Here is a 12,121-nt window from a genome sequence, read left to right as displayed (position 1 = left end):
CCCTCTGGGTCTCCGTCCCGCCCTTAAACATCTGAAACGTGTCGCCGCCGAAGACTGACAGCTGATACTGACTGAGTGCTTTTCTTCTTTACGGGCTGAAAGATACGTCCACCTGCGCCGGGTGTGAATTACACGAACATGCTCTGCACACCGCGATCATTCATCACTGTTAAGGCTCTGTGGTCACACCGGAGCTGTACAGTAAAGGGTGTAATGTATAGGAACAAGAAGAGGAGCAACAAAGACCCTTAAAGACCTGGGATTGGTCCAAAAGTTTGTTATTAATGTCTGAATAAATAAAGCATACTGAGCACATTCTCACTCTCTTCCCGTTGTTACAGTAGTGAACAATGACAAACAATGAGCTTCCGTCTTTGAAATGTGCACTCCCCGGAGCCCCCCGGACCCCCCCGACGTAAGCCAACACCAGCCACTGCCTCAACTGCGGGGGGACAAAAGTCGCCACAGCAGCCCCCCGGAGATCCCCGCTGCACAACCCTGCAGCCTGAGCCCACACACACACGGAATGTAATTTGCAAATTTATCTCACGGTTTCCTGTTTTTTTCCTCCTCCTCCATCACCAAACTGTCCCAGACAAACAGAAAATCCCCCTCTTCCCGCTCTTTCCCCTCTTCCCCCTCTTCCCCATCTCATTACTCCAATGTTTTCCCGCTCCGCCTCTGTAATATGCATTTAATTGTGGGGGTTAAGTCGACGCAGAGGCGACGTCATCCTACACTGAGGCCTCTGGAGGGCCGAGCGGGGAGCGAGATGCTATCTGGACTTCCTCATGAATGCTGCTCCATAGCCCAGAATGGACGCTCTATTGTACGGAACGTGAAGCAGACTTTGTGTAACGTTCAAGGCCGATTGGAGAGACGGATGAGAGAGACACACACACACACACACACACACACACACACACAGCCTTGTGATCCAGTCTGAGGCCTCCAAACAACTAAATGTCAGCACGAATGTCCATGAATATGAATCCAGATTATTTCACAGAGGAGGACATTGGTTGAATATGAAACACAGCACGCTCTCACTCCAAGTCCTGACTCCAGGGCGACCACGTAGACAACCGTTGCCATGGAGCTCTGAGTTGCTATGAACCCAGAATGAAGACAGCATTGGTCTATTTAAACTCCAGCTGGGACTCTGATGACCTTTCAGAGGAGTTTAACACGATCTGCTCCTATAGCCGCGAAAAAACAAGCTTTTACATAAAAACACGCACACGCTGAACACACACACACACTCTCACACACACACTCTCACGCACACACAAACTAACTAACACACAGCCTTTAAACAACACATGTTATTGTCCCGTGCAGACTACAAACTCACGCGTTGCCTCTTCCCTTTACACTTAGCTCCACTGCAGAGTATCAGGTGAGCTTTCCTGCACCCTAGGGAGATAAAAGACAATGAGCCTGACACTCCTGATGCAACCTGAACCTCCTGGCACCCATAAAATCTATTAATAGAGCCAAATGTAAATAAAGCACAAGGTATAATCTAATAAATCTGTCCGTGTTGTACATCCAGCTGTTACTGCTGTAAACAGACGAGCCATCATTCCTCTTGTCTCCACTCCACACACACACACACACACACACACACACACACACACACACACACACACACACACACACACACACACACACACACACACACACACCATCATACAGGGATCGTAGTCGTGTTTGCATTGAATCCAGTCTTTGGCCTGATTGAGACTACATGTGTTTTTTCAATCATCTCCTGTATCTAGTCTCTTTCTGTGCTGCAAACATGGAGTCTCCATTCCGCCCCCCGCTGGGTCACATATGGATGAGCTTTACATCATATATCAAGCTTCTGGTATGATGTCATACCATACCCCTCCATTCTATTCCCCAAACTCCATTTTAGAACATCTCTGGGTTTGTGTTTTGTCTTTTAGGAGATCAATCTTGGCTCACATCGGAGCTCAGGGGGCCGTGTGTGTGTGTGTGTGTGTGTGTGTGTGTGTCAGCGCCCACATGCTCGTGTTTGGTGTGTGTGTGAGTGTGTGGTAGGAAGGAAATGCAGCAGGGGTTTGGGACCCACACAAGGTTTTGTTGTTCCGTCACGTTTCCAGTTTGTGTGCAGAAGTGTAGGAATGTATAGCTGGAGGAAGAGGAGGAGGCGGATGAAGAGCAGGGGGCGTGGCCTCAGCCCTCTCACACTGTCCGAGGGCACCTGTTTCTCAGCTCTGGCTCTCAGGAAGACATCGGGGCGTGTGTGTTAAGGAAACAGCTGTTACTTATTAACTTATCTCATACAGAAAACAACGCTCCGGGCGCTGCAGGGGAATAAGGAACAAACACCATCACACACATTTCAAACTGTAGCTAGGATTCATCAGGGGTGAATCATTCATCCTGTAAACTCCTCGCCAAGCTTACTGGCACCGATAATATCAACAACGTGACCCCCGCGTCCTTTCTGGAAGCGTTGCATTAGCAGTAATAGGAATGTGACGAGGTAAATGATTTGTTAGCCGGTGAGGATGAAGATGAGAAAGAGCGCCGTACAAAAGAACGCTTTCACTGACGCTTAATCATTAAAGAGGGAGTCGAAGAGACGGCTGAGGCGGCTTGTGATGGCGTGCGGAGGAGTGTAAGGTTAAGAAGGAGCTCTTTAAGAAAGGGAGCGCGGGGAGGATCTGGATCCAGGCCGGGGCGCCTGATAACTTCTCACTCAGAGAGATTAAATAACCTTAACAAAAACATCGACCAGATCTGTGTGTAGGCTTCATCCAGTGTGGCCTCGTGAGGGAAGGAAGAGCGAGCGAGTGAGGGGGAGGAGCAGAGACTCGACCTTTAGCCAGAACAGGAGTAATGTATAACAGAGACCAACATGAGGGACTGAGGCCGGCTGCCACGGAGAGGTCAGAGGTCCAACCAGTGTTTTTACCTAAATCAAGCTCGCCTTCCTCCCCTGGGACGCGTTCCCTCACAACTTGATGCTTAACAACCCGGTGAAGCCTCGTCTGCCATGTTTACCAAAGAGGAAGCTGAACCTGAGTCCTGCTGAGGTTCTGCTCAGGTATGACCTCAAAACCTGGAACCGGGTCGGCTCATTCCAAAACATTCCCGACCCCTAAACATGAGAGCCCGACGAGGCCCCGCCCCCACTCTCTCTCTCTCTGAACATCACGCTGATAAAGGGGATGATTATTCTGTGGTAATCCGATTGCAGGGCGGCTTCTCCATTCTTCACCCTGGATGTGAGGTGAAGGGGCGGGGGCAGTAAACCTGATGCATGGGTGCTGCGAGACGACCTAATGCAATCTCACCCGCAGATGAATGACTCAATCCAGCTCACACACACACACACACACAGACATTTCCAGTCCTCCTCTCCTGACCCGCTGTGATTTACGTCTCTCCTTCTAAAGCTTCCTTCCTGTCTGCCCGTCTGACCCCTGCTAACTTCAGCGCTCGTCCTCTTCGTCCTCTTGTAAACACTGGGGATCTTTGTCTTTCCTGTCCTTTGATTGGCTGTTTGCAGTGGATCCTGGCTGACAGCAGGGGGCCGTGTTGTTTATGTGCCTGCGCTCGTGTGACCTGCACATGCATGTGTGTTAAAGAGTGTGTGTCCCACTGCTGGGACTCAATACGATGTGTGGTTGTGTGTGAATCTCCTCCATTCCTCTTCTCTTCTATGTGTGTGTGTGTGTGTGTGTGTGTGTGTGTGTGTGTGTGTGTGTGTGTGTGTGGGTTCAGTCCCCTTTGTTTCCTATGACAGGCTGGATCTGCTCTCCACAGACCGGCATGTTTTCCAATCAATTGAACGTCTCTCTCAGATCATTAAATGTCCAGTCATTAGTGATGGACACAGACAAGGGAGGGGGGGGGGGGCAAGACAAACACCGAGGGGCCCATCTGAGGTGTGTGTGTGTGTCCCTCACATCGTTCTGTCCTGTAGCACTGTGGGTGGCAGCACCTGAGAGACGGAACCTAGAGACGGCTTAAAGGTTGAAGTGTTTGTGTGTTTGTGCGATCCAAACTCCATTTTAACTCATCGATATACAAATTTAATTACATTTCACAAGTAAGCATAAGTGCCTCGCTTGGTAAAAACACATCTGATGAGTGCTGACACGCAACTGACACTTGAACTCATCGCCTCTCTGAGCCGTGACGCCGTTTGATCAATACAACAAACGGTTGAATGGTGATGTTATGTTATAGGTGCAGATCCCTTCTTCCTACGCTCCAGTGTCTTTCTCCCTGAGGACTGCAGATCTGAGCGAGCAGGACAGCACAGGGAGCAGGGGGGGGTGAGGGGGCGCTCACCTCCCGGGGGCCAAATACTTGTGCAGCAGCTCACTCAGGATCAGGTGGGTCAGACCTACGGACCGGCCTGAGTCAGGCTGCAGCGTCTGGACTGAAAGGTCACGGCGATGACAAACGCCAACAACCGCACGGCGAAGGTTTGTGTGAGCCAGGGGGAGGTTAAAAAAAGGGGGCGGGGGTGGAACTCCCACGCTCCTCTTCGTGCTCAGGCACGTCTCTCTCTCTCTCTCTCTCTCAATCACCGGGTTTCTCTTGAAAATTGCCAAACACGCACACGAAGGCACCGACTGTCACGGCCTCTTGTCTTTTGCACCACTGTTTGTTTACATTTGAAGATTCTGACAAACCTCTTACGATGTACTTTGATTATGATTGGAAGAAGACAGACAGACAGACAGACAGACGGGCTTCATTCTGACCCCAAAGCAGAGGAGATTTGCATCAGGGTGGAGCTTCCCTTTGAGCTTCCTGGGAGAGGGCATCTCAACCCAGGCAGGCTCCAGGAGAGGGCTGCCGTAACCAAGGCGACACGTCCGATAAGCGAGGCTAGATAGATATAGCGCACACAAAAGGGGTGGAAGGTCAAGACGAACCGTCAAACGGCGCAGACACACAATCAGAGCTGTGAAGCACCGAGTTGAAGATTGCTCTGCATACTTTCCCTCCTCGGCTAGCAACTCACAACGGTGAATGGAAAAGCTGGAGTGGATCGGCGGAACAAAGAGGGTCACAATCAGCCACCGCTCTCTTTTGATAGCAGCCCCCCCTGAACAGCTGCTTCTGCTGGACGGGGTCTTTACTCCGCCACTTGAAGACGAGTGGAGACGGAGAATAGATGCTTTCTTCTGAGCGGGGACAGACGGGGGGACAGACGGGGGGACCGTGGGGGGGACAGGGGGGGACAGGGGGGGACTGGGGGGGACTGGGGGGACGGCGGGGGGGGACAGGGGGGGACAGGGGGGGACAGGGTGCCAGGACGGGGACACTTGTGCCTCCAGTGTGGCGTCGGGTGCTTGTGCCAGCTGAAGTGGAGAAGCAGAGAGAGAGAGTATGAGGTCATAGGTTTGGTAGAGGAGCACATTTACGCACAGATAACATTCAAAAAGAGACAAATGTCTTAATTCATCTACAGGTTAAGACACTGACTGACCTATTTTACATTTTATAACTTCCTTTTATTTAGTAGTAATTAGTTAAGACGACAACTGACACACACACACACACACACACACTGGTGCTTTGTTTACTTCCTCCTCAGAGTATTAACGCAAACATAATACAGAGATTTTTCATAGACGTACACAATCACACCACCACATACTTGAGCGTGACTATAGAAAGAGGGCAAAGGTCGTCAGCGCTGGCGGCCAATCACAGCACAGCCTCTGCGTCTTTCAGCCCCATGGAGACTCAAGCAACCCTACTGAGGAGCGGTTGCTGATGGAAGGTGTGTTAAGGTGAGGCAGTGGCTCAGTGGGTAGTGCTTCCGCTTGGGAACTGGAGGGTTGCTGGTTCAAGCCCCTGCCGAGGTGCCCCTGAGCAAGGCACCGAACCCTCAATTGCTCCCCCCTCTGCGAAGGGTGGTAATGTAATGTAAGTCGCTTTGGATAAAAGCGTCTGCCAAATGATCGTAATGTAATGTAATGTAATGTGTGTGTGTGAGCATGTGTGTGTGTGTTCAGGGAAAAGGTCGCGCCCTCTCACATCTGGTCACATCTGTCCTCCATTAAGCTTTTTAACTACTTTGGTAGTTACAAAGCTACGGCCCCCCTGAGGAGCACATTACCCCTGAGCCTTACCTGGGCTCGCTGCTTGCGTTGCCATTTACTGCAGCAACTCACACACACACGCACACACACACGCCGCACACTGACATGGTGTGAGACAGGGAGGCCTGACGTGAGAGCTGAATGTTCTGTGAGAAGCCAAATCACAATTACGTCCGTTTCCCCCCGACGGCGCTGATTCCATACATGAACCTGTCAGTTAATGGTTAATGCATTTTGCAGGTCCTGGACTGGATGAAGCTGGAAACGATTCCAGAATATACATCAGAATTCCCAGGCCGCTCAGTTTCTTCCCCTCTTAACACACACATTTACACAAACACGACTCAAAGCCTTTGACTCGCCACCATTTTCTCCTCTCTTATCTCTAATCAGGGCGATGGAAGCAGAGAAAAAGACAGAAAGAACTTGCAGTTAATCGACTTTCCCGCTCCGCCCATTCCGACCTTCTCAATCAGCGCAGGCCGGCCGGGAGCGCTGCCTTGGAAGTTTTCAAAGGGAAATGAAAAAATTGCGTGGACGGGTTTGCGTGGGCGAAGGAAGCACAGAGCGGCGGTTTGTTGTTTTGCGGTGTCATGGCTCCGGCCTAATTAAATTCTAAACATCCTCTGCCAGCGTAGGTGAGCCTGAGTGTGTGTGCGTGTGTGTGTGTGTGTGTGTGTGTGTGGCTTAACATGCACATGAGCGCTCCTTTCGTGTGTGTAGGGGGTTAAATATAATGTTGTTAGTGCTGCTGTGCAAGTCCCAACAGTGCAAATGAGTTCTCCTGAGGTTCTGCTTCTTCCCACTCATCATAAATATCAAAATAAGCCGGAATGCCTGGTCTGGCCTCTGGAATTGAGAGGCGACTTGGGAAAACAGAGGCACAGCATGTCCTCAGATGTAAAACTCTGTCTGATAAGTGCGCCGCTATCGTCCTAGTCAAGGTCCTGAGAACCTCACGGCTCGGCCCGGTCGCCCCGTCTGATCCTCCCGCATACCTCACGTGTGTGGGTCGGTGCCATTAACGTCTCACCCAGTTTCAGGCCTACAGGGGCGCGAGGGAGGAGGAGGAGGAAGGGGGGAGGGGGTTCCATAATCACCCTGATGGTCTCTCAGGAAGATTTGAGAACTTTTAAAGGGAGGAAAATTGCTTTCTCTGAGGGGAAATGGCTTCATTTGTAGAGTACAGTACAAAAGGTAACGTCTCAGCAATCACACCAAACCCCCAGTTAGCCCGTAATTGCTGGGTTTTTATTGCCATGTCTGAGCTTTTGTCCCGGTTTGGAACCCAGCCAGCTGTTCCACTTTTTTTCCCCTGAACGCGACGTACAAAACGTGTCCCCAAGAAAAGCCGTCTCCTGTTACCGTGGCACCTGGGGGCTGAGAGGGTTTGATTGTTTCACTCTGCCGGAAGTTTAGAAAGTTGATCAGGCTTTTCACCTAAATACCAGAAAAACGGATCATTTCGGACAGCTGGGTATCAGAGAACACGCTTGAACACACACACACACACACACACACAGACACACACACACACACACACACACACACAACCACACCTTTACCAACCACGCTTATCTGGGTTTACTGTAGCTGCAGGTCTGCAGTTGTACCACAGTTTCATAAATTTGGCCTTCATTGATAACAAGAAGAACAACACATAAAACTTTCAAAATTCCTAGTATAAATAGTAATAAAACTAAAAGAATTCAAATACAATGTAAACACAGTACGTCGTTTATCACATGCAGCTCAATCGGACTTGCAGATTTCGAAGAAGACCATGAAAATCTACTTTACAACTCCAAACACAGGTGAGGATAATAAGGCGCTGCGTGATAAAATCTGGACATTAGTTCCATCTAGTGGATATTTTGTTGTACTACAACACTGTAACCATTTAAAATTGAACGAGGGTTTCAGGGCTTTTGTGGCCATTTCAATGGCGCTACTGCCCCCCTGCGGCTACTTATGATTTAACCAACAGTGTGTTAAAATGAGAGAATGTTTGGGAGATTGTGTCAAATTCGTTCTTTCTCTACTGTAGCTGATGAAAAGAATATGAATAACGTTCTTTTTTCACAGGGGGGGGGGCGCATTTATTTACTTCCCCCCAAAGACAAATCAATAAAGTTTTGATTCCACTATATCAAGATTCCAAAGTTACTGACAAAATGAAACTGTTGTCGTTACAGCGCCACCATCAGGTCGATTCAGTAGTCAAATATTGGGTGGAAAAGAACTGTGAAGTCGTGAATTAAAAGTGGTTCGTTTCCCGGCTGTGTTACAGAAAAATACCGCTAGATGGCAGCAAAAACTCAAAAATCACTGTTTTGTGAGATTCGGGTCGATGCAAAATGTAACTAACTTCACTGTGCAGTACGCTTTACATCCAGCAGGGAGCACTGTTTACCACGCTTTGACCTACAAAGGAACGACATGCAGAAAATAAAACTTAGACAGACAGAAAGAAAATTTCCCATGTCTACATTAAAAAAGTGAAATCATTTTTAGAAATATGCTCAATTTCAAATAACGCCTCCCAAAATCTAATTTATCTGCTGAATGATCCCTCAAATAAAATCAGCAGTTTTACATTCATTTTATTTATCAGTGTTGATCAAATTTGCACACACACACACACACACACACACACACACACACACACACACAAGGCGACACTTCATAGGCCAATGTACCCGAAGGCAATATCAATGGAGCGACTCCAATCTGTCGCCTCGATCTCTCTCCTAAAGTTCACTGTCCGCCAACACCTTTGAATAACAATGCGCATAAACGGGAGGCTGGCTGGCGCGCTTTCAATGGGCTGAATGAGTGTGAATCTACGGGCCCTAGTAGGAAAATACTGCATAAAAACAGCATGGAGACGCTCTGGCTGCGCCACAGTGAAGCCACAGAAAAAGCTCTTTTGGGAAGCAGGGAGTCTCTGTGCGCTCATATGTGTGTTTACGGTAAAAAACAACGTGAATCAGCTGAGCTATAGGCGAGGGAATCTGTGTATAGAAAGTCCTTAAAGGCCCCCGGACCTGCATCAGGGCACAGGTAAGGCTAAAGGAGGAGAAACAGCCCTGAGAGGTATGCGTGCGTATGCGCTCCTGGCTGGAGGTTGGGTCTCACCGCAATTCCGCCTGCAGCGCTGAGGGGAAACACGCCAGAGCCAATGAGGAGGCAGCATCCAGCCCAGCGCTCTATAACTCTGTGTCACACGGGCAGAGCGACGCCACAACTGAGTGTCTACAGCCGGGAGAGTTTCAGTGGACTATACACTCTGCGTCTCCTCACGCAGAGCGCACACGCCAAACACTTGTGACTTTTCCCCCCTTTTCCGCGCTCCAAACACAGAACCAAGCCAGCGGTGGACTTTGTTGTTGTTGCTTGTTGTTGTTTGTGGAGGGCTTCTGTCACCATGAGCGCCGGGCAGACTTACGAGAAGAAGATTGCGAGTATTTTGACCGATCTTCCAGGATCTATGAGTTGCCACCCGAGCTCCAAGGACTCGCCGACTCTCCCCGAGTCCTCCGTGACGGACATGGGGTACTACAGCGGACAGACGGCGCACGGCCACCACGAATACTACCAGGGCCAAGCTTACGGACAGCCCATGAACTCGTACCACCATCAGTTTAATCTGAACGGAATGGGGGCCGCTGGAGTTTACCCCGCCAAGTCTGAATACCCCTACACGAATAGCTACAGACAGTACGGACATTACAACAGAGACCATCTGCAGGCGTCGCCCCCCAGCTCAGGTAAACCACGAGACGGTCACCGAGGCGACACCGAGTCCACCGTGCACCGGGGGAGAGAGGGAGACATAGAGACGCACACAGAGAGGGAGAAAGGGAAACATAGAGACTCACACAGAGAGGGAGAGAGAGAGAGAAAGAGAGAGAGAGAGAGAGAGAGAGAGAGAGAGAGAGAGAGAGGGAGAGAGAGAGAGAGAGAGTCTGGCACGCTACAGATTTATTGCATTTGAAAATATGAAACATATTCGAACAAACAGTATTTGATGTTTCTCATTAACGTCGCCATTTGAGACACATTTGTGGTCGCATTGTGATTAATAAGCTGTGACATGAAGGCGTAAAGACAAAGCCAACGTCCTATTCTGGGGTTTGTTCGTGTATTAAACTTGACTGGAGCGAAACGAAACTTCTACTTCTACTACGATTTTATCACTGATGTGTATTTTAACACGCAGGCAGGGCGTTAATGTCGCCTTTAATATCATCTACATGCTGAAACATAAACATCATTATGGTTTGATGAATGCAGATATTATAATGGAGTCAAACATCTCATTACCGTGATTTACTTTAGTTTCATTTTTGGTTGAGCGAAGATTTTTATTTTCATTTTACAAATCATATTTTATAGAATTACGTCATATTTTTTAAAATGGTGTTTTTTGGAGAGGCTTTACACACTTTAACGCTCGTTGTGTTTCACGCTCTCACACATTGAACACGACCTAAAGCTTTCCTGTACTGACCTGAGTGTTCTTGTGTTTGTAGTGAAAGAGGAGCCTGAGCCCGAGGTGCGGATGGTGAACGGGAAACCCAAAAAGATCCGCAAGCCGAGGACGATCTACTCCAGCTACCAGCTCGCCGCGCTGCAGAGACGTTTCCAGAAGGCGCAGTACCTCGCCCTCCCCGAGAGAGCCGAGCTCGCGGCCCAGCTCGGCCTGACTCAGACGCAGGTACGAAGCTGCACACACACACACACACAGACAAACACACACACTTTAACAATCATCAGTATTTGTAATTGGGCTCACGTGACTAAAGGTTAAAGTAGGTGCGTGGTTGCTGATAGCGCAATTACGCACAACAAACGTCTGGCTATTATTAAAAGTATAACAAAATAAAGCCCTCTAATTAAATAAATCTCTTATTTGACATGATATATGCTTTCTTAATTTTCTTTTTTTGTGTAACATCGTCTAATATAAACATTTGCTTTCATTTCCACAGGTCAAGATCTGGTTCCAGAACCGCAGATCCAAATTCAAGAAGCTGTACAAGAACGGCGAGGTTCCGCTGGATCACAGCCCGAACGCCAGCGACTCCATGGCCTGCAACTCCCCGCCGTCCCCCTCCGCGGTGTGGGAGGGCAGCACTCCTCAGAGCACCCCGATCAGCAGGCCCCAAGTCCCGCAGCCGACGCACAGCTCGTCGCCGCCTTACATGGAGGATTATAATAACCACTGGTACCAGCAGGGATCACATCTACAGCATCCGGGTACCGTGCACCACCCGGTGCCCCAGCAGAGCGTGGGAGCGGTTTACTAAAAAACAATGACTCGATGAGCAAGGCAGCAGAGCTCGATTCAGGTGTCTCCGTCGTCGTCGTTGTCGTTGTCGTCGTCATTCTCCACCGAGGCCCCTCCACAATAAAAGACTCTGCAGAGCTTGAAGTCAGACTGGACGGGGAGGAGGCCTGAGGCTGAGACGCTCCCGGGTCCTCTGGTTCTGGATGATCTGGGTAGGCCTGCTCAGATGTTTCACAGCTGGAGGTTTCCACTCCACTAAAGCACACATGAAGCACACTCTCATAACTCGTGGCAGAATATTTAAACAAAACAAAAAAAGACATCTGGCGTGGTTTTTAAATTATTTATCACTTTCTGTTGTATTTCTTTAACCTCTCGTTTGTAAATGAATATGCAAAGTTTTACTTCTCTTGTTTTTTTAACACGTTAGCCCAACCACAAACCCGAATAATAGCAAAAAAAATATCACATTTGTGCATTTGATCCACGCTACATTCAAATGTTTGTTTGTGTTTGTAGAGAGCGCGACACTAAACTCAGGTCATATTTATAAGGATTTGTACAAAACAAAAGTCGAAGGCTGTAAATATGTGTTTATATGCAGAACCACTATGATCATATTTTGTGTTTTTTGAGACGGAACGACGGTGCTTCCAAACCCTTTTTATATTCATGTCATTAGCCTACTTGTTGCCTTCCTGTCAATTGAATAAAGGTGTTAATTAAA

General features: G+C 48.8%; 1 protein-coding gene across 1 annotated transcript; it reads left to right on the top strand.

Moving 5' to 3' along the window:
- The first annotated feature begins 9,330 nt into the window (after window positions 1–9,330).
- dlx3b (distal-less homeobox 3b) lies at window positions 9,331–12,121 on the top strand. Its single transcript, XM_076151483.1, has 3 exons — window positions 9,331–9,871; window positions 10,637–10,821; window positions 11,096–12,121. The coding sequence occupies exons 1-3, from the start codon at window positions 9,529–9,531 to the stop codon at window positions 11,411–11,413; spliced, it is 846 nt and encodes a 281-aa protein (XP_076007598.1). The 5' UTR covers window positions 9,331–9,528; the 3' UTR covers window positions 11,414–12,121.

This window comes from Genypterus blacodes, unplaced genomic scaffold, assembly GCF_046128005.1.
Source record: "Genypterus blacodes isolate CSIRO-AG114 ecotype Tasmania unplaced genomic scaffold, CSIRO-AGI_Gbla_v1 ptg000055l_1, whole genome shotgun sequence".
NCBI lineage: Eukaryota > Metazoa > Chordata > Actinopteri > Ophidiiformes > Ophidiidae > Genypterus > Genypterus blacodes.
Note: the sequence above shows the minus strand (reverse complement) of the source record. Positions and strands in the feature narration are given on the sequence as shown.

Excerpts from the sequence above, each read along its gene's own strand:
- dlx3b (XM_076151483.1), top strand. The coding sequence starts at position 9,529 with ATGAGCGCCGGGCAGACTTACGAGAAGAAGATTGCGAGTATTTTGACC. Across the intron at positions 9,872-10,636 it reads GGCGTCGCCCCCCAGCTCAG|TGAAAGAGGAGCCTGAGCCC; the intron begins GTAAACCACGAG and ends TTGTGTTTGTAG. Across the intron at positions 10,822-11,095 it reads TCGGCCTGACTCAGACGCAG|GTCAAGATCTGGTTCCAGAA; the intron begins GTACGAAGCTGC and ends TCATTTCCACAG.